Here is a 23086-nt window from a genome sequence, read left to right as displayed (position 1 = left end):
GAAGTATTTAGGCTACATGATGCTATTTTGCTTTGACATACCCAAGTCTCATTCTGCTCTAAGCAATAAATCGAGTGATTTACTTTCTGTAAGTCGTGTCCTGCTTTACTTGACTGTAATTTACGGTAACTGAGATGACTCACTGCTCTACTCTACTGTCCGTTACGGTAATTGTCACGTTACGTCACTCGCGTTACATCACTGCCGAGACCAGGATAAAAAAAAAGAAACTTCAGTTTTTCACTGCATTTGTTTTCGTTCCTTTGGGGTCACAAACTTACAGTCTTTCAAGTAAGTAGACGTATGTTTAAACTGGTGCCTCGTGAAGGATGGGCCTAGCAATTTTCAGAAAACCGCTATGAAAATGTCTTAATTTGGTTTCAAATGCAAAAAACACAAAAACTCTCAAAATGTTTGAAAAAAGAACAAGCTAACGTCTCTTTTAACAGTTGCCTAGCAGCAACGTTCCTACATGACAAACCGTCTAAACATCAAGCATATTGAAAACTCAATTTTTTAATGTCAAAAATAACACACAATGAGTTTGATTTTGCAGCAGTGGTTCACATAGTCTCTCCGGGACTTATCAGGAAAGCACTAGTTAGTCCATGTGGTTGTTTGATATCAACCTGATCTGATAGCTGAAATGACACAAGACTGCCAGTAGGTGGAGATACAGTCTTAACAATTCTGCTTTGCTGGAAACACAGTTATCACATAGTTGAAGTTTTGCTTTAACTAAATCAGAATCTTCACAGGTTGTTCTTCCATGCAGTCAAACTGTTGGTGAATAAATTCTCTCTTGCATGGAGGTACCTATGAGTGTTGGAGGAAAGTATATAAATTCAATGAGATGATTGTGTTCCTCATGAATATTTCCATTTATGTTACTTTACATCTCTACCCCAGTAAAAATGTACTTTTTTACCCTTGTACATACAAACATTTGAAAGCTACTATTACTAGTTTGCAGGTTCAGGTTTTTACTTGCAATACCTTGACTACTACTGACCTTGAGTACTAGTGCTTTGAAGGCATGTGTACATTTTGTGACCAATATGTCCATACTTTTGCTTAGGAAAGATCTTTAATGCAGGGCTTTAACTTTGCTGAAATCCTTTTACCTGAGTAAAGGGTTTGAATACTTCTTCAACTACTGCTTATAGATTAGGCTGCTTGGCTGAGTTTGGAAAGTCTGGGATTGTTTGACAGCTGCATCTGATCATTTCCATCTAGAAATGTTTGCAGTGGCTATATGTATAAAGTTTCCTTGAGCAAAGTACTGAACTGCAAATTGATCCCAAAATTTGTGTAGGAATGTGTAGGAAAATATGAATGCAAAATGAGTGGAGAAATAATTGCTCAAGAAGAACTGTAAACCATGGAGACCAAATGGTAGCCCTGATTTTGTGACAAATGAGATATTTGATGTTATTGTAAAAGCACTGACATTTCACATATTGGGATATTTGTTGTTGTAGGAATGATCTTCAGTGATGGAGTGATGACGCCTTGTTCGGAGTCATTGCCAAGCTGCTATTGGCAAACACCACGCTGACCTTTGCATCTACTCAGCTTTACAGCAGCTGTACAGACAGTGGTAGCCTCTACCCCAGTGGGCTTGGTAAGTGAACCATTACTGCAGGCATGTATAGGCTGTCAGAGTGTAACAACAAGGGTTGAAAAAGGTCACATCAGCTAGTATGACATCAGTGGTTAATTTGCAGTGGCTACACCAACTACACACTCTAACACACACACATGCAGAGTCAGACTTTTTACACACGCATACTCCCTCTCCAGAGTATCCACACGCAGAATGAAAGGTGACCTTGTGACCATGTGCTGTGTGATTGAATTTTCATGGCCATTGGGAGCCACTTAGGTCATTGTCTTTTTGTACAAAAATACTTGCTGGCACTAGCAGCGGACCATTACTGACAGTAACAACAACAATTCCTTGTTGTTGGTAGTTTGTTGTTAAGATACAGATTTATACCGACGATTTTTGATTTTGATATAAAGGAGATCCAAATATTACGTTGAAAATGCTGCAAATATATGCTGTATGAGGGGGACTATCTTTCATTTAGGATGGTACACCAGACTAAATAATTAATGTTAGGACGACGATTGATTTCAAACTGGAAACCTCCTCTGTTTTGTCAACACATCCATCCACCATTTAGTATTTATAATCTTTACTGTACTCATTGTGTCTTCTTTAAATTAAAAACAAAAGTTAGATGACTATTTAATAACTACTTGCATTAAGAATTAGTAAATTGATACAATAGAACATGTAAATTTGCAAGATATCTACATGACAAGACTGATAAGCAGGCAATGACCCAGAATAAAACTATTTGATTACTGTATTTATGTAAAATAATTCACCAGTAACATGCATAACATAGAATTACAGTTGAATCAATATCACGTCATAGTAATTTCAGCTCTTAATATGTTTGTAAAGACATGGATATATATCAATATCAGGCATCGATTATAGTACAAATAATTTTCTAAGGTGCTCAGGGAACTAAGGTATCCTATCTTTTCCTCACATTTATAGATCATTCTCTATTATTTTGGAAAGAAAACATACTTAAAACAGCTTACATACCTTGGATAAATATATGGTCTGTCATACATTTGTCAGTTGTCATTTGTCAAACATTGCAGTGTGTACAGTATGTTTCAGGACATGCTTAAGTATTATATATATATTTAATTGCAGACAAAGTTGAATTTGTTGACACAGTCCTGGCTGTCCCAGTGCTGTCCCTCCAGTGAGAGGGCCCCACAGTGGTGACCCCTGTTTGGGCACTGCTGTGTCTTCCCTTGGCTCCAGGCCTTGTACTCCATTTTTTCCCCGTCCACCCAAAGCCAGCTGCCAGCCAGGTAGCGCAGGCCAATCCACACATGGCCCTTCTGGGCTTCCCTGCTAGTATGCAGGGTTTTAGCCAGAGCAGGATCCAGAGGGCAGGCTGACCAGGTCACTGTCCTGGCGCTGACACTGCTCCATCGCCTTCTCCCGTGTCTTGTTTTCCGTCACCAAAACCAGGTTGCTGTTAAAACAGTAGAACAGGAATTTGTCCATCTCACAGTTCCCTCTTTACCAGCAATTTCTGTTCTGTACCACACATCTGTTGTCATCACTTGACTTTTGCAGTCTTGACCAGTCGAGGAACGATGCAGTTTTCCCTCCCGACCACTTCCAAGTATCTTTTGCATCTTTGTAGAGACCAATCCAGGCATCAGGAAGCCTTTCTGACCCTGCAATCTTGAAGAATTCTCCCTGTTTCTCCTGGCTGTTGATTGAAGACAGATCAGCGTAATACCTTCTGCAAATCTTTCTGGCCTCTAACCAATTCATTTTAAGAGGGACATAAATATCCCTTCCAAAGAAGGCACCCAGGACCACCTTGAACAGACCTGTGAGAATGAGAAACCTGATAGCACTTTTCTTCATGTTGACTTGATGTTGAGGTTCCCTTCTGTGGATATTATGTCATCCTATCAAGGATCTTTAGGGCTCTTGAAGGAGCAGCAAGCACCCATTCAGAGTGTATCCTAGGCTGTTATGAAAATACACAGCAAAGCATACACAGGCGTAATGATACAAATTGAGGGCATTCAACTGTTCACAACTTAGGCTGAATGGGAAATATCAACTGAAGGTTGTCTTTATTTTGTTGCCAAATATTTACGTCATTCCCAAACTTCTGTCCTACCCATTTAGACCAGATAATGATTATGACACAAAACTCTAACATAGTTTATTTTTCTTCCACTCTGCATGTGAAATCTTGGCATCTTTCACTTGCTCAAAAATTTTTATTCCTATACATGATGCACAGAGCTTATTAATTGGATTGGTTTTGGTGTTGAGACTGGCCTTATTTCTGGTCTCAATCAGACATGACCAATCTGCATTAAATTCTTGTCACTGAGGTTATAAAATTGGTTCTTTACAATTCTATAAACTTCAGACAATATAATTAAGTTTTGCACAAGCTTCAAAATAATGTATGAACATAGAGCTCCTCAAACCGACAAATATTTAAAATTGTTGTTGTTGTTGTTGGGTTTGTCTCCTCCCTCTAATGTACACGCAACTCAGGAATCACCATTATTGCAATGGCTTCACTGAAACACATTGTTAATGGTGTGTTTTGAATAAAAGATTTGCTTTTTCACTATGAACATTCAAACTACAGTGTTTAGCACTGCAGGCGATTTTCTGCTCTGTCTTAGTCAAAACATTGATTTGCATTTCAATAGAAACCATGACTGAAAACTTTGTGTAATCTAACCATGTAATCATAGAATTTTCTTGTACGAGTGTTAAATTCCATTATTCTTTGAAATCTTTGACATTTGCTTCATTTAAGACAAGAACCTTGTATTAAATTTTGAAAGTGATAATCAAGTTCAAGTGTCTATTTTAAAACAAGCTCATTTAATTTGTCATTGCCTTGGGTGGAGATAAAATCATGAATAGTTTGCTTGCAGTAAGTCAAATTTTAGTTAATTAGTTTTCAGGGACCAAGAGACTGCTGCTTTGCATGAAAGGATGTGTTTGCTGAAGTTTTTAACAGTTTAAAGGAGCTTTGTAGACAGTCTGTAGTATTTAACAGCTGTATGTTTAGATGATGGGTTAGGGTTAACTTTAGGAGACCATAGATCTTAGATATACAGTATAAATATATATATGTGTGTTTATAATCCTAAACTTACCATCCAGAGCTGTACCCTCGTGTGAATCCACTTAAAGCTTACTTATGCAAGAGACAGTTGCATTTGCATGCTAGTGCTTAAGTGCTCAGTTGGTTATTCCCTTCAGAGAGGCGTGTGTGTGTGTGTGTGTGTGTGTGTGTGCGCGTTGTTAGTAACTGTGATCCACTGATGTAATTTTTTTTATATCAACAAGGAGATAAAGGCAGTCTTTGGAATGCTGAACGTGCCACATGTTGTGTTGGAATTTCATGGTAGAGATTTTATTTACCAGCCTTGAAACTTGAAATTCCCAAAGACAGTGGAAACAATATGAAAAATTTGAAGTTGCTTTAAAAAAAAAAAAAACTGTACATTATGTCATTATGAAAATCACTGCACACAACACAAAAACCTTTCCTTATTAAACTTTGACCAAAGGTCAGTAGTTATCAAGGTTTAGTTGTTCATTATGTTATTCAGTAAAACCAAAGATCAATCTTGCTGCTTGCTATCTAACTATTTTTGTATGTTGCTAATACTGGTTTCTATTTTTTTTCTACGACAGATGTTAGCACTGGTAAGATTTTTATTACAGTTTGACAATTTATGAGAAATATAGCCAACTTTCAATAAATTCAAACTTGGGTATCTCTTATTTTTCACTTATTTTTGCCCATCTCACACTTTATAGGTCTAACGAAGTTAAGGCAAATAGTAAAGTTACAAAAAAAAAACATTTCCTGAATCACATAGAGAAAAAACAATCAAGCAGTGAGCATCAGTCCTTTTTACAACAGCACAGAAACTGGTCTCCTTTCACCTGCCTGGCTTCATTGGTTTCATTGCCCCACAGAAGTGGATTGAAATAATAGAGCATCCTCTGCTTCTTCGTCATGGATCAACAGCACATATTTGGCATTATTTTGGTGATTCTACAATGATTTCTACTAGACTGAAGTGAGGGCAGCTAACAAATCCCAGTCAGGGCCCTGCTGATCAGTCTCAGTCCCAAACACAGCGTCTGTAGTCTCCTCTTGACACCAGCAAAGGCCAGTCATCCCAAGCTTTTCACATTACAGGCATTGTCATTATCGTCATAGTGATGAGCTTCATCATTGTCGTCATCATTGTCCCGGAAGGAGAAGAGGAGAGTAGGAGGGGAGATGAACTTATTGGGTGGATTCATGTTTAGTTTGTCTCAGTGTGTGGACAGTCTTTGAGGCAGCAGAGGGGCTTGTGGATTGTGTGTCCCAGTGGGTGATGGTTAGAAGAGGAGGTGGGTGGGTGTCATGATTCACATTTCAGTGTCAGCCACAGGGGTCTGGGTCTGGGAGTGTCCGTTAGTGGTGGGGGCGGGATTGGTCCCATTTTCTGGTGGAGACTCTCCATTGGCAGTGAGCTTGTCAAGGGGCTCCTGGGGCAGGGGGGCCACAGACACCAGTGTATTAGCTTGGTTCTCCTCATCCACCTGGAAAGACTCCGCCTAAGGAGAGTACAGAGGCATGACTTGAGAACAGAGTTTATGGAGTTTAACACACTAGGTTTAAAGCAGACAAGTTACTCTGTGCAAATATAACATGCAAACAAGCAGGGAAGTGTGTGATTGAGAATGGATTTGTTTTTGTGGGTGGTGTTCAAAAATAAATAAACGCATTCTTCATGAATGAGGTTTATGGGTTTCAGCTGTGTGTGCACTCAGTAGGGTGTTGGTAATTCTCGTATTTATAAGAGGTTAACAAAAGGTGAACAAGCTTGTTGTTTTACTTTCTATCTGTAGATATTAACCGTTTGTAAGTGACTTGGTGAGGTGCTCTGTCTGCCAGCAAGGACTTTGTGGATGATATTTAATGCTTATGACAGAAACTTATTGGTTGTTTCAGGTAAACCATTGCGTGGGTGTGCCACCATATGTAAACACTTTTAAATGATGTCATGAGCTCTACAGAAAAAATTGAAAACTAAAACCATCTGTAGAACCATCTGTTGAAGTTGAAACAGCTTCAGTGTTTCCCGCAGAATTTAAATGACTTTGTGACAAATAACTGAACAATATCTACAGTTTCATTGCTTCACGCTGTGTCAAATAAATAACAACCCTCTCTGACTCAGGCTGGTCAGTGAGGATTGATCACATATTATAATTGGCCAGTGAACCCAGTTCCAGCACATGCAGGCAGCACACTGAATGACAGGAACATACATGGGGTGGTAAAGAGATTGACAGGAATGTTAAAAACTTCATGGATTTTTTTGATGGTCCACCAGCCCACTGATGCAGCGGGATTTCTCCCGGTGCTCCCGATGGCTAGTTGACTAAGGCAGACAGATCTGTTGTCAATGTGTTTGTGAGAAGGAGAGAGAGGGGCAATGCACCACGCATAGCTCTATGATGAAATAAGAGTTTACCCATTTGAAATAGTAGAAAAAAAAAATAGACAATCAAATTGTGGCAGGCTGCCACAAATAAATCAATGTATTGGAAACACTGAGCTTAATGCTGCTTTGAGTTAAGAGACATGGGAGTCCAGCATGTCCTCCTCGAGTCAGGAATTGACCGGAGGCTAACCATACATTTAACCTCTTATTTTCCAATTAAACAGTCACTGTGTAAAGTTTCAGCAGTGCGCTTAATTTTGTGGGGCCACATTATCTTAGGTTCGGCCAACAAGGGATTGTTTTACTGCCAGCCCATAATGCTTTTGTTTACACACAAAGTAGCACTGAAGAGGGAAATACAACATAGAAAGAAGATGAAGGTTCAAGTGGGATGTCTTTTAATGTAACCAGGGTTTCTGTAAGTACACTCTGTAAGGGTTGACCTCATGAGTCCATTTAAATTTAACTTAACAAGATGATAATAATGGTGTCTATGATGTAATAATAATGTTACCATTGATGTTTAACAAAAACAGAATTTTCACTCACTTTGCATTAACAGTGTGAAATACCTCCTCTAATCTACTCACCAGTCTCACTCCTTTTGAGTTCTTGCGGTGGGTCTTGAGGTAATAACCGGCTACCAGCAGTGCAGCCAGCAACAGGCCAGTTAGTAGCAAGGTAACCAGTACCAACTTAGAGTTCTTTCCCCAGCGAGGAACAGCTTCCTCCACATCAGTCTGAAACCAATATTGACAACAAAATAACAATCGTCAAATGGTCACGTTGTGCGCCTAAACTAAATCAAAAACTATAGTGCAAGCAAGCTGTACAAACTGAAGCTGACACACGTGGACTCTGTTCAGACCTGGGAGAGACATGTGGAGTCGCATGTTAATGTGTGAACTGACTTATTTAGAGCTGTCCACTCTAAGATGAGATCTCGGTTACCTATGACACATGTTAATGCCAGGTCTGAACAGGGCCATGAAGAGATTAGATAGATTCAGTGCAGATGTGTTTTGACACCTTCATAATCCGGTTATTGCTGTCTCCTCTATCTTAACTGAAAGTGAGCAAAAACAACTCCACCCAAAAGGCTTTGTTTATGAAGACGTACTGTACCCACAGAATTGGTAGTATTTCCTCTTGCTTTAAGGCAGCGACAAAAATATGCCAATGTGCAGACTGTAGACAGTATAATAAAGAGAGACTGTTTTCCTGAAAAACTGGTAAATAAGGTTGTGCGGTGTACAGTGGAGTAAGGAGGGAAATGCAGTGTACGTCAAATACAGAGACAGACAGACACACCCATAACCCGAGATTGTCCCCAAGGTACTAGAAAAAATGTTTTGCAGCTGACAAATGGATTGTTTGTGGGATTTTTGTTTGTCACACAAACTGTCATCCTGGCAGCTTGAAGCCTTTGGATAACTCCGGGAGTGTTTTTCTTCTGCCTAGTGTATTTTCCCATCTAGTTCGATTATGAGTCAACCAGCAAATAGAAGGTGGCTGAGTCTAGTGGATATACCTTTTTGCTATAGTCTGTGTATTTTATGGGACATTTATTGTGCTTGGTATGATTTACCATTTTGGCTGGATATGACATTGAGTCCATGCCCATAGCAAAGTCACAAACCTCAGTGCTCTTGGAGAATAATCGCAATCCTGTTTATTTTTATTATATTTAAAAATAAAAGTGGGACAGATAAATATTCATGTGTAGATTGTACATTTCTACAATAAAATATAAGTGGTACTTTACCTTATCTTTGATGTTGTCATTGTTGAACTTGTTAGCCATGCCTGCAACATCAGCTGCAAATTAAAAAACAAAAGTTTTTCCAGTTATAGTAGGCTACATTTTTATTCACAGAGAAGTGGAGTTGGAGATACAACTTAACTAAAACCATAACTCCCAGGTGAAATTTTATTCGCCAAGAGCTGTCTCCAGCAATGGAAAGCAACACCAATGTTAACTTGTTTTGTGTCTATTTTACTTTCTAAGTTATTTTTCTCTACTGACCTTCTGACCTTTCTCTACTGCTAACCAGCTAGTCATTTTCCAATTCTGCATCACTGTAGCGTCCAGACTTCCCTGAGGAAGTAGCGCTGCTCAGAGGGTGTATTATCACCTGTTGTCTTGTAAATGCAATGAAGCGCTTGGCAAAACTTCTAAGTAAATAACATTGGCTATGTAGCAATAGCAAAACTTAGAAATATTTCCTTTAAAGTTAGGAGTAAAGAAGCTGATATTAATGCAGGTTTAGAGGGAACTAAAATTTCTACTTTGAAAAACCTAAAGACCTTAACAAGGGCTGCTCATCAGAGGATAAAAACTCTGACTATCATTTGAAAACTTATGAGGTATAGCAATATGTTTTGTCACTATTGTTTTTAGTCATGTTAATTACCACAAGTAAAGTACTGACCTTCAACATACTTTCCGGACACAATGATTTCATCAGAGTTGTCTGCCTGGTAGATCTCTAGTTTACAGTCTTCACCACACAGCTCCTGCAGAACACTTTCAAACTTCACTTTGGTGTCTTCCTGCAAAGAGAAAATTTAAGGTAATTAGTAGTGAAAACATTTTAATTTCAACATAGGAGTGGTGTCATTTATCAAATTCTAAATTACACATTCCACAATGTGACATTCATTTCTAATCCCAAATCTGTAGCTCTAAACCCGACATACTAAACCTTCAATACTGCCTTGAATCTTCCACTCCTCTAATCCCTCCCTCTCTTTCTTCAACTTTTTTGTCTAAAACGCAATAAGGGCTATCACAGCCTTGTGCATGTCCTTTTCCTTGATGTAATCTGATCCAAGCGTCTGCCACACTGTAGAGGCCCTTGATCCCAGCTAAGGAGTGGACAGCAGAATTTCTTACAAGACCGTGTAGGGCAGGACACAGTGACCCCTGTCTGGTAATCTTTGCCTGAAGAAGCTCTCTGTGTTTTTTAAGGCATTGTTACATTTGCTGTTGGTCATTTCGCTGCTGCAGCACCAAAATTACATAAATTGAGACACTAGATGAACCTAGACCTGCTTTATTTACTATCATCCTATCTATCATCCTTTCATACAGTATCTCAGATAAAAATACCAAACGCCATTACTCAAATATCCCACTCCTCAAACAACACAGGGGTCAAAGCCTTCAGATCCTCCTCAGTCCTTTAGTTGTCCACATTTAACAATGTTACATTACATAATAATGTGTTTAAGAAACATTTAGATAGCCTGCTTTACAGGCAAATAGGATGGCAGTTTAAACCAATTTAGGTTAAACCATGATTTCTTTAAAATTACATTGCAACAAGCATCAAACCTGGTTTCAAACAGAATTCATTTTAGATCTCAGACAGATTTTATGGTAATTTCGGGCTTGTTGAGTATGGTTGATGTCTTTGTCTGAGTACACCAGGACCTCTCTGATGTATATTTTGCAGCTTACAGCTGTTTATGCATCGTATAAAGGTTAAATAATGCATTTACTGCTCAGGCTATGAGAGGTGTAGCAAGCTGAAATCACTTCTAGTGGGTTCAGGCCTCAAAGCCGTGGTACCTGTTGACCTCAAAGCTGTTATCCTGGGAAGCTGAAGAATCTGTGGTTTTGAACACAAACACACACACACACACACACACACACACACACACACACACACACACACACACACACACACTCACACACACACACACACACACACCCACACGGCTGCTTCAGGCCTCCATACATTACACATTCTACAGCAGCAGTGAGCCTACCCACTGTGCTCCCTTCCCTCTGCCCTCGCAGCTCAATCTATGCCCTGGCTGAGATGCAGCAGAAATCTTTTGGATTTTCCTTCTCATAAAAGAAGTAGACATTAAAAAGCATGGACACACTTTTTCTCTAGCTTCACAGATTTATAGGCAGCTGTCACCGCCTCTTAAACAGGGAAGAATTTCCTACTGTGCTCATGTTTAGCAATCTGACAGCCAACTTGCCTGGCATCAAAACAAAGCTGCAGACTATTTTCCTTTCCAGCACTGTTTTTTTTTTTTTTGTGTAAGTGTGTATGTGCATCAATATTTTGACCTCCTGCAGGGTCATATGGCCCCTTCAAGAGTCTATGCTGCCCTCTCTGCATCTCGGCAAAACCACTAAAATTTAAGCCTTTTCTTTCTGTTCTGTCTCACAAACATTTTTAAATTCTTTATGAGCAGATACATAAGACACAGACAGAAGGAGATGTTTTTTGAACTTACACAGCTGGAGGTGGCTTTGAGTTTCAGACTGACAGCGTTTTTGTCCTGGACCGTCTCTTTGGGGACACAGACAACATCATCCTGTGGCACTGGCACTGGAACGGGCACGGGCACTGGCTGCAGAGAGAAACCAAAACTCTGTAATTCTTCTCACCATTAGGATCGGGACTGCTGTATGGCGTCGGCTTCGGCCAAAATTATACTTGAGTTATTAGGTTTGTGGTCAGTGCCTTTTTAACATGCTGCAATACACAGAATGTTACTGGTGGACATTTTGATATCAATACTTCTGACTTCTTTCTCTATTATACAGATCTTTTTTTAATTTATGTTTTGATTCTATTTAAAACGATCAAGGAGAAAATCCAAATGTATACCTACAGTACAGCATACTCGGGTGGATAATAAACTTGTTTGACCATCTCAGAAAAACTAAAGGAAGTCAAAGAGTCCCACTAGTTGTGCGATTGAGTATCTGCGAATCATACAATACAAATTTGTGTCCAAATTTTGTCTGGAAGGACAGCATTTGTAAACAAGAGAAAACAAAAGGTGGCCTGTGAAGACGCAGTTCTCATTAATATGAAATGCACCCTCATTTTCTTATGCAAAAAGTAGTACCACTCTTCATTTTCTACTGAAAGCACAATCATTTGCAAATATGTCACATGTTAGCATCATTTGAAACATTTGAAATATGATGCACAAAAAAGTTTTTGCTTCCAAAAAAAAAGTAAACAAATATTAATTGATGCTGATTCAGTATAAATTCTTGCATCTGACTGTTATTCTGAGCTCTGTATTTAAAATAACTGACATCACTTTATGACAGACTAAGTGATCTGAAGGACTACTTTATATCATCTTACCACTGGCTTGTTCCTGGGGCCATCGCCTCTGGAAGGCATAGGTGCTGGGGTTTCTGCTTCCACTATGAAGGGTATGACGCTATGTGCCACGACTGTGAACTGAGTTCCCTCTTCCGCTGCCTCCTCTGGAGCTGCAGGGCTGCTGTTTTCATTGTGTACGTCTCCTGTCTCTTCCGTTTCCTCTGTAGCTGTTGCTGCTGTAGTCTGTTCATGCGGTTCTACAGATTCCATAGTAGGGAAAACCAAGATTTGTTCCTGTGGATCCTCTGGCTCTGAAAAAGCAATTTATCTTAAATGTTTAGTTTGTTAGATATGAAAACAGCACGCAACTTTCAGGTGTTAGCAACAGTAGAATATGTATTTTGGGGTTTGATTTCAAAGTTGATGTGGACACATGGGTAGGCTGTGTTTTCAGGGAATGCTTTGAGGTTGTTGTACACTTTATTTTGAAAAGTGATTTTTATCAATCCAGCCAAAATAAGGTGATGAGCACAAACAATTTGTGCAACCCAGGGCCTTAGTAACACTTAAAATGTTGATATTCTGGATTGTATGTTAATGAGATCAAATTTATGAGGCTGATCTGGTGCAGTACTGCTTATCTAGGACTTGATGTTGCTCTAGCCTGTCTTGCATTTGTTCATACAACCTTTATAATGTTGGATCAATCGAATGTTATAGTGCTATTGAAACATGAACTGCTCTAGGGGCACATAGTTGAGTTTGGTTACATTAACAGAGGAAGGGCCTGAGGTTTTAATGCATGAACTCTGTTAGTTAATTCACTCACCCCAAATGCATTTTAATTAACGTACATAGTCTGACTGTCAAACAAGTTGATATTTTATCGACTTAATTTTTACCCTTTGAATCAGTCCCATCAGTGCAGCTCTTTGCACTGACAAATCAAGCCACAGCGTAAACCTATGAGATATTTTTATAGTCAGTGTTTCTTACCAGGAGCTTCAGTTGTCTTTGGAATCATGTCTCCTCCTACATATGCATCTGTCTCCACAGATGTCGCAGTTGCTGTGACAACTTCCTCATCCTGTGCCACGACTCCTGCTGTAAAACCAGAATAAAGCCCCATGTCACTTTGTTTATAAACCAGGTAAAAGTTCTCATTGATATTGTCTAATTCTAGATGCAATAGCATATACTGTAATTAAAACAGTGGCAAACAGTTAAAATCATTTTAAGATATTGGTCAAATGATCCATCTCAAACCAACAAAGTTACTTATGTTTTACAAAGCTTAGTGACAGTGTAACTCTTATCAGTTTTGTCAGCATCTGAATTTATGGATGTGCTGTGCAGTAGGACATTACAGCAACTCTCACAATATGAACTCAAATCGATGAGTCTGTGCAACGCTGTGGAACTGTCTATAATTAAGAAGCCATTGGTGGACTAATTCCTCTGCACAGCATGAGCAAATAAACCACCCTTCAGTACGAGACCTGAGCCAGCCAAAAGCTCTGACCTCATGCTCACTCCCACTGGGACAAATGAGCTTCTCAGGGAAATCAGTTGTCCCATGGCAAACATGCTGTGAGCTACACACTGGACACTGGACTTGTGCAATATAGTTTACAATGTTTGTTATGATAAAAACGTGCTGTGGAGCAGAGTGGTTCAGTTTGAACTAGATAGACTGACGAACTGTCAATCAAATCAAAGAGTTCTGTTTAGTTTTTAACCGCTTTATGAAATTGTCTGTTTGCAGCGCTGGTTTAATTTTTCTATGCCTATGCTACAAACCCCACTGGCATTAGAGATGTGTTGAATTAATATGCATTATGTTGGCAATTTGATCAGGTCAGCAGTACCAACAGTTTGACTTCCAATGCATATGGCCTTCAGCAAAAATGAATACATTTATGCTTTCAAAGCTGCACAAGGCAACTTTGCCATTTTACATGCTCCCAATAACGGCGAGACATGAATTTATGAATATTTTCATAATCGGCATCTAGCAATATTAGTAAATTGTGTGGAAAATTTGTGATCACTCTATCATAAGAGATCAACAGAAGAAAAATGTCTAGCTCTGTTTGTCTAGCTCTGTTTTCTCTGGATGGAGCTGATGTTTTAGAGAGCAGTTTTTCATTTTGTATTTTGCTTCTGTTTTAATTCATCACTGTTTGAAGGCAAAGAAGTGTTCATACCCAACACCAGATTGTCCTAGGGATCTGTTGCGTCTTAGGGAAAAAAGACATGTTCTTGTTAAGCTGGTAAGAATTGTGACTTTTAGAAAAGTATCATTCCTAGAGGTTGTTTTAAGTACAGCTCCGCAGAAGAATCATGAGGTATTTTCCCACATCTCATTATCGTTCTGCAGGAGTGATTTAATAAAGTTGTAATGTAAGGTAGCTCAGATGGACTACAGTTTTCACCAGTGTGCTGTCTTAATGTCAATTATCACCTTAACACATGAACTCATACAGTGGTTGAGAGCTCTTCTGAGGGCTCACTGTAGGATTTCTGTGTCCCTAGAGGCTGGAAGATTAGGTAATAGATCTTATTGCAGTGGATAACTGAAGCTGTCTTATCCATTGATCACATCATGAAGTCATTTACTTTGAAATGCAATCTCCCTCACTCTGAGTTTTTTTCAAAAGATCCTGTGGGTACAGTGACTCACTTAAGGTTGGGCATGAATAGGATATACAAAATAAGTTTCTGAAATAAATTAATGCTAGTGGAATGATTTTCCATCAACCCTGTTAAACCGTTGAATGCCCTGATTAAATGTGCTACTGAAAGGTGCCAGGTAATGATTCCTTTGAAAACATCACTTTTTCCAAATTTTTGAATTATGTAATAGGCTATTGTACCATTTTCCATTTTCAGGGAGCCTCATGACTTTGGGGAAGGAGTCCTCGATAAATTGCAGTACTACATCAAAGTCTTGATAGGGGTTTTCTAGTCAGGTTCTTTCTGTTGTAAATGTTTTGTAATAACCTGGATAACTTTCAGGGCATGGTTCTCTGTGCTAATTTATAAAATATGCCACCACACCCTGCAGTCACAGAACTAGTGGACCTCGGGTCATTATTGCTGTAATTTGCTCAGGTCAAATTGCAATCGTAGGATCCAGAAGTCGAACCAGAATAACCAGAATGCATTCTCCTTACCCAGATCTCCATCTCTCGCTCTAACAACAACAGCATTACCTCATTCTCAAAACATTCCCATAATGCCTTACCTCTGCAGATCTCATTACCTCTCTTTCTCTCACTTTCTCATTCCTCGCTGGTTGTCAGATTATGCTTGTGACTGATTTCTGTTTTTTAATTGCAGTGTGCTGCAACAAAATGTTTGACTTTGTTTTAAGTTTGCACATTTGTGATTTTATCCGATAAATTGTTGCCTCGTTTTTTTTATTTAATAGTTGTATAAAATCCAAAAAACTTCTGCTCATGCTAAACTCCTACTACACTCCTACTACTGATATTAAAATGCCATCTTTATGTAGTATAGTACACATCAGTTACAAGAGGGGATTACCTGCTCCTGTAGGACAGACCAAAACGATCACTTAATTCATGCTACAGACCGTTTAAATGTTTCTAAGGATCTTGGCAAAATGGTGAAAACTCAGTGTCATTGGAACATTCCTGTAATGTTGGCTACACTCTGTTGTCTTCTAGTGGCTGGCTCACTGTCTCCAGTCACTTCTTGAGGTTTCCACACATGGGGCACATATATTCAAACAATGGTGACACTGTGACACAAGGGCACTGACTTCCTTAGATAAATCAATGTGACAGACAGGTGCCACAAGTACTGAGTAAACGCTGTGTGTGCTGTGCTAGCAGGTGGGGCCGTAATCTCCAAGGAGGTCTTCAAGCATGCTTAGTTTTAGCAACTGTCCATTGCAGCTGTCTGTCATACAGCATTAATGCAAGGGAAAAAAATCTTCTACACCTTCTGAGAGTCTCAATTGAATGGGAAAATACAGTCGCTGCCCTACCCATGTCAAGTCTATAATAGCTCAGTTGTAGACATGCTCAAGTTTCACTATGGAGCCAGAATGTTGCCAAATTTAGTGCCAGATCTCAGTCTGCTTGGTGTTTCTAGTTTACCATCAGGAGCGTTAGTGTGGACGTGGACCAGCAGCAGGTCAAGGACTCCCTAACCTTGTCTTTTTTAGACTCCTTCCCCATCATGTAGCCTACAGCTGCCATCCCTCCTCCATCTCTGGGTGGTCTGTTTGTTTATTTTACTGGAAAGGACGAGGTTCACAATTGGTGAGATGGTCAGGCATAAATCAGGTTTTCTCATACAAATGTGATACACAGGAGTGGCAGAGTGCAGAGGCTAAAATGTGAAATGTACTGTGAAATGTAAACTCTGTGATCACTTTCTGTCATTCTGTGAGTTGTAGCAGACGAGATGGTCAAACCTTTGTCAGTGGTGTTGTAAAATAAAAAGTCTAAGGATACACACACTGTTGCTGATTGCTATGTTTAGTTTTGAGTAACAGTCTCTGATAGAACATTTGTTTGAAATATTGTGTTGAGTTACTGGTAGGGACTTTGTTATTCCTCTAGAACTAGAATAGCACTGGTAATATTTAAAGCAGTTTAAAGCATTTACACAGCATATGTTTGAGTTTGGAGTATTAAGGGGGGATTTTAAATCTCTACTGTAAAAGGCAGCTGTGTTTTAATAGTCATATGCTAATGATGTCATGGCACCTCATGCCTCTTTGTAAAGCTTGCCCGATAATTTTCCTAAAGCTTCAGACACCGCTGACACAGCCAGTCAACTCTATCCAGCATCTGACCCACCATCACTCATTTCACACAAACTATCCTGACAGACCAGAGCCCAGATGGAATGAATCATCTGCATATAATTGCCTCTCATGACCAACATTCACAGAAACAGCATGATCTGAGTGACTGTCTTTTATTGTTTTGTTTTGATTGTCCTGGTTCAACGCGGAGTTCCTCTGAATAAACTGTACCTTCACGCTGTAATTAATGTGGGGTCTCCGGTGTTCTCTGCAGCCCCCAGCACACTTCCTCACAGTGTGACCTCTGAACCCATTACTGCCTTCCTGGCCTCCACCCTCCACTCACTTACTCAACAGCAGCCACAGCTAAAGGTGATTTTACTGTACAATTGCACTAATGTATACATATACGCTTAGACGGTCACAACCCTTGAGCCCTGCATCACCACATATGTCCACCCAGACTTGTCTTTCATTCCTTCTCTTTATGTAATGTTCCAAAGCGGCCAAAACATCAGTCATCGGTCGCGTGTCTTGCCATTATTGCACAAACACAATAAACGTAACCCAGTCATCCTAATCAGCCCTGACTCCATATGTTATACAGCGTGGGACTTGACTTCATTGCTGTCTTGAAGATTTTCCCACCAGATTGCTCTGAGTGACGGCTGTGGTCTGGGAATGCTCCACCCCACACCCCCCATCTCTTGGGACTCTGGATGGAGGAATGCAGCAGGCTTTGGAAGAAGCCTGCAGTTCCACGCCTTCCTTCCTCCCAGCTCTCCCTGTATGCTAGCCCTCTCCCAGTCACGCATAGCTAATCCCAGGCATCTATCAAGGTGAGATGCAGGCCTTCGCACCTCCCACACCGTATAGTGTAATATAAAACAACGCGCCAAGAGTCATATGCTAACAGCTCATTTCTCTCCCATGGCCCCAGAAAGCTTTGCATGCCTTCTGTCTCTTAGGCTTCATGGTGTATCTCATGGCTAAACATGCACAACTTCCGCATTAAGGCGCATGTGTTCATGACATAACTTTGCATTTGTGCTTCTTGTGCCTCTCTTAATGGCCTTAAGTCTGAAAACTCTACAAGTAGAGTACTTCATTTACTAAGTTTGTTCTACTTCTTCTAATGCATGCACCTATTCATCTGTATATGTAAAACATAAAACAGCTGTTGGATGTTTTCACTGGGTAGACCCTCTAGTCCCAGCCTGGCTTCCAGAGACGCCGTGTGCTACATTTTCAGTAGAGACAAACCCTAAAAATATGGCCTTATATCTCTGGAGCCCCTGGCCTCTCCTTCCATCTGTTGAGAAAAACCCTGTGCTGTGTAATGGGCCATGGGGAGGTGATAACGGTGTGTGGACCACCAACAAGTCCCAACCCTTCCTGACACATACAGAATGCTACAGTTACCATATGGTATAGTGCTTTTGTAAAACGAAGACACTCATTTATCTTAGAATGTTATAAATTAAGTTGACAGCTGCGACCAGTGCCAAAATCCAGTTTTCTGTTGGTTTTGAAGCTGAATGGAGATGTCTTAACTGTTCTGACTGAGTGTGTGAGAGTCTGTCCAGCTAAGACGGCTTCTATAAACACTCTTAAGATATATCACCGCCCCTTTTCTCTCAGGGTTATAGTACATATTCCTGTGAATATTCCTTGTGTATTTATCTACAGCATGTGTATGAATGCGTTCCACGGTCTTGAATGAGTGGGATCTGTGGTTATGATGATTGATATGAATCCCATGAAGTCCCCAGTGTCATACTTGCATTCTGGTTGATCACCATCAGGTCAACAGCCACCAATATTAACCAATTATGAAACCATTATGTTTTCAGAGTAGTATTTAAGTTTGATTTTGATAAGGTAATTGAAGTGCAGGTGTTCTTAACTGTAAAGTGCCTTCTATGGAGCAAAACACAATACATACACTTACTGTGAATAATGTTATACAGCACAAACGTGCTTAATTTTTCTGCCATCAAGTGGAATTTTACTCATTCTACTTCCTTTGGACCTGGCCCGAATTTCTAGTGTCAAAGTGCCTCTTTAGAGGGATTAGGGTTAGTCAACGTGACTCTTAGACACGTTGACTAACTGTAACCCTAACCCTCTTTATAGGCACTTTGACATCACTCTGGCATCATTTGGATAGAAATTTAATCCAAGAGCACAGCTCCTCCAGCCCGCCCCAAACATTCCTCACTCACAACATGGATTATGTGATACCTTTTCGTTTGAAATTTGTCAGTCTGGCCTCTGAATTATGTAATTTCTTAAATGGCACTATAAGAACCTGCAGAAAGAATTATTATAATTGAATTTGGATTCACTTTCCTCCAAATGTGGCTGCAAAAGTTAATCAGAAGTTTATATTTATAATAAACATGTGCAATGTTATTTTTCCTCATCTTATTCAGCCTCATAAGTGGTTTCCTCTTGTGGCATTTCCAGACAGTATTCTGCATTAGTGAACGCACCATTCATTCAGTGTTGTTTTCTTAATGAGTCCTCTCATTTTTTAATATCCTGCTGCTCTGAAAGAATCTAAATTTTAGAGTTAAGAGCGCACAGAAGAATGTGACATTGGAACCCAGTCCCTCAGGGTTAAACATGCTCTGCAACTCTACCCTCTTTGAAACAACAGACTGCTGACCCCACTATGCTGACCCACCCCACTGCGCCCCCACCCCTGTCGTTCCTGTCACAGCGATTAATAGCAGAACCTAGGCCATTCTCCTCTCTTGGCAGGAAAGCAACTGGATCTCATGGTTTCAATCAGGCACTTGAAGCCGCACTTACCTAACCAAGTTTGCTCAGCTGCAGTGATCACCCAACCCAACCCTGAGGCCGCTGCAGCTCCTTATCGAGAGCATGATGCATGTTTCTAGGGACCACAATCAGGAAACATGACATCTGTTTTCAATTGGCAGCATTATATCACCCCACCTCGCCCCTATCCCCCCCCACCACCCCCAACACACACACACACTCACAATTGACCACTACAGTTTAACTGCCTTGTGCCTTACCTTGAATGAGCCTGTCTGTTTTGAGTGTACGCAGGTAGACTGTAGGGGATCCTGTTGCAGAGTGAGGCATATGTGGCTGTCAATAGCTTGGGGGCTCAACATTGATTTTATCCAGAAAGAATTTGAGTCATTCTATATCTTTCAAAAATCTACCAGAGTAATTGCTTGCACACATATCCAAGGGTGGTATTGAAAAAACGGCCATAATAGGCCATTAAGATGCTGAACTGAAGTGCACTTAGTCGATGTGCAAAGATTTGTTCTCTGCTTTAAAACATCAATTGCTTTCATTTATGTTTTTTTTCAGTATGTGATGCTATCTGATACTCTAGCCTGACATCCCTCTCCTTTCTATATATCTAATTTATAGATCAGGGCACATCCCAGCACCATATGTTTGATACAACAGCTTGTTTAGCTCTACCATATCAGCACTTATTGTATGTGAATACAAACATTAAATACAGGCTGGAAAAAGTTCAAAGACGGAGCTGTTAAGAGCTGAGTGGAAAAGCAGCTTTCTCTTATTAGGAGAGGATGGAAAATACTATCCTAAGTGAAAAATCGCGTGTGTGTGTGTGTGTGCGCACCCGCGTGCGTGCATGTGCACACCCAGATATCTACTTTCCACCATTGGCTTGCTCTGTGCTACTTTCTTCGTGAGAGGATTGAGAGCTCTGTTGTTGACATTGTTTCTACGATTCTTTGGTGCATCTGTTACTTCTATGGGTACAACACAAACAATGATTTCCATAATTACATGCTCTGGGGTTTGCAGCAAGGTTGGGCTGGGTTCCTGCTTAACTAGAGAACCTCCTAAAACCACTTCACAGCACAGGCAGAGCTTAAACCGTATTACGAAAATTCTTTGTAAGTACAGTTTTCAGATATTTAAACTGAGACCTTCCAAGCATGCGACATTCCAGTCATGTCACTGACAACAAAGTTAATGTAAGCATGTTCCTTTCTCTGTGCATTGCTTCAGCTCACGCCTCTCAGCGCTTTTCCAAAAGAAGTCTGCTAAACAGCCTCAACAGGGGTTTTCCCCCAGTGTTTCTGATCATCTCCTGTTTAGCCTCTGCTGCCCAGACCCCCCTTCAGGTTGTCTGGGTAACCGTTACGCTCACCAGCATCTGTGAATCTGATGTGACCTCATCATAGTAAAGTTGTTCAGTAAGCCCATCTTTCCACTACTTGCATAACTCTGCTCTGCTCCCATCACCCAGATTGACAAGACAATTCAGCAAGAGGGATTTTTGTCTGACTCCAGAGGCAGATGTTTTACCCTCTAGTTTACTCAAGTGGTCTTCTTTTTCTTGGCTGTGTTTCCAATCTGCATGAAATCTGATATTTGCTCCACTGCCATTCATCTTTTTTGACACACACATATGGCCCAACTGCAGTTTGTCACATGTTTTCAGTTGCTTTGTTTGTGATTTTCAGGGAAGATAAACATTGCAGTGTGCATCAATAGATGGATTTTTTTTCTTCTCAAAAGCAAAATAAAAGCTTTTTCTGCCTCTGGTTTAAAGTCTATAGGTTGAAATGATGTCAAGGCAGTTTTCTTTTCCAAAGCAGATATAACTTCTTCTCACTGCTGATGATCTCATCCCCATAAGCTATATCCCATGAACAAGACAGGAGGTTTGAATTAAGCAGTTTAGTGTGTGGTTCATTTCCAGCCACAACAGAGAGCACTTCAAATGGTAAAAAAGCTATAGGTCATTCTCAGCTCTGTTTTTTGACATCCTGGACTCGCCTTGTGTTTATTTTGATCAGAACTTGGCTTGAGACAGCTCATCTTTCTCCACATGGTTCATCTCTTAATTTTCTTCCTACCACAGCAGACAGTTTATGGGCTAAACTGGACTGAAATCCCACGTTTGAATTAATCTACATCTGAGAGCTTATGGAAATATTCAAGCAGTATTTTTACATTTGTAAAAACATATACTGCACTCATTACCTTAGTTGGTCCTGTTTTTAAGGTCTTGATTTCTTTTTGAATGAGTTTTGACTTTGTCTTGGCTTTAACTAATGTAAACTCAGTTTAAACTCAGACTGAATTCAGATGCTGTACCCTCCAACCCCACCCCTGCTGGCCCTCCCTCTCCCATTGTAGATAGCAACACAATCCCTGAGAAGTTTACCGTTTTTTTTTTGTTTTGTTTTGTTTCTTTTTTACTACTTACCATTTAAAAGTGAGGCGATGAGTAGCAAAGCAAAAGCCAACATTTTGCAGGGCTGTTCTGGTCTCTTTGCAGATGATGCTGCCATTCTCATCCTGAGCGCGCACACGTCCGATGGGTGGGAGTGAAAAGAGAGGGAAAGGAAAAGAGAGAGGCTAAAGCTGGTTAAGCCTGAGCAGTTTAGGGTTTCCTCTTACCCAGAGTGGGACAGGGTGGATAAAGCGCCACTTGTGTTCTGTCAGTTTTTATATAGCCCCCCCCCCCCCCCCACCGAGGCCCTGCCCTACACCCTATCTTCCGCTGGTTACTTTAACCCTTCCTCTGTACCCCCACCCCTTTAGAAGAGGGAGCCAGGCAGATGGAGGGAAGGAGGAGAATGGAGTCTTGTTGGGATGTTGTGTATTTTTAAAAAAGAGAAACTACGTGCAGCATTCTTCAAATACCTCTCAATGTTTACACTTGCATATAGCCATTAAATAAGCAATTCCCCTGCATCAATCATCGTTTATAACTGGGCTGCAGCGTGTGTGATGTCTGTTATAGCACTGCAGAAAATGCTTTAGTGATCAATGCTCATTACTTCATCCCTTGCTCTCACTGAGTTACCATGTCTGCTTGAACTGTGAACCCTGTCTGGATGGGAGGAGTAATCCTACTCACAATAAAAGGTGATAGCGGACAATAGGCTGTGACACTCTGGTCCTTAATAGGCTTATAGAGATAGACTGTTGAGCAGAATAATCATACTCGAAACGAAGGTGTGATCCACTGTTATGTTAATGTTATTAATCCATTTCAGTGGCCCGAAGCCCCCACCACTCAGCAAGGCCATCAATCAACAACCGCTCTCCCAGTAGTGAAGACACCACAGGATCCGCTTAA

General features: G+C 40.3%; 1 protein-coding gene and 1 long non-coding RNA gene across 2 annotated transcripts in view; one reads left to right on the top strand and one right to left on the bottom strand.

Moving 5' to 3' along the window:
• Positions 1-219: 219 nt before the first annotated feature.
• Positions 220-23086, top strand: part of LOC130179745 (uncharacterized) — a 46691-nt gene continuing 23824 nt past the window's right edge. The window contains exons 1-2 of the long non-coding RNA XR_008829319.1: positions 220-291; positions 1482-1624. This is a non-coding gene — a long non-coding RNA (uncharacterized LOC130179745). The remainder of the gene's footprint in view (positions 292-1481; positions 1625-23086) is intronic.
• Positions 4938-22425, bottom strand: si:ch211-286o17.1 (hematopoietic progenitor cell antigen CD34). The gene is made up of 8 exons (XM_056392746.1): positions 22208-22425; positions 13182-13289; positions 12225-12496; positions 11356-11472; positions 9531-9651; positions 8864-8916; positions 7689-7838; positions 4938-6205 (listed from the first exon to the last, which is right to left on the bottom strand). The coding sequence occupies exons 1-8, from the start codon at positions 22296-22298 to the stop codon at positions 6017-6019; spliced, it is 1101 nt and encodes a 366-aa protein (XP_056248721.1). The 5' UTR covers positions 22299-22425; the 3' UTR covers positions 4938-6016.

The sequence above is a fragment of the Seriola aureovittata genome, chromosome 2 (assembly GCF_021018895.1).
Source record: "Seriola aureovittata isolate HTS-2021-v1 ecotype China chromosome 2, ASM2101889v1, whole genome shotgun sequence".
Taxonomy (NCBI): domain Eukaryota; kingdom Metazoa; phylum Chordata; class Actinopteri; order Carangiformes; family Carangidae; genus Seriola; species Seriola aureovittata.
Note: the sequence above shows the minus strand (reverse complement) of the source record. Positions and strands in the feature narration are given on the sequence as shown.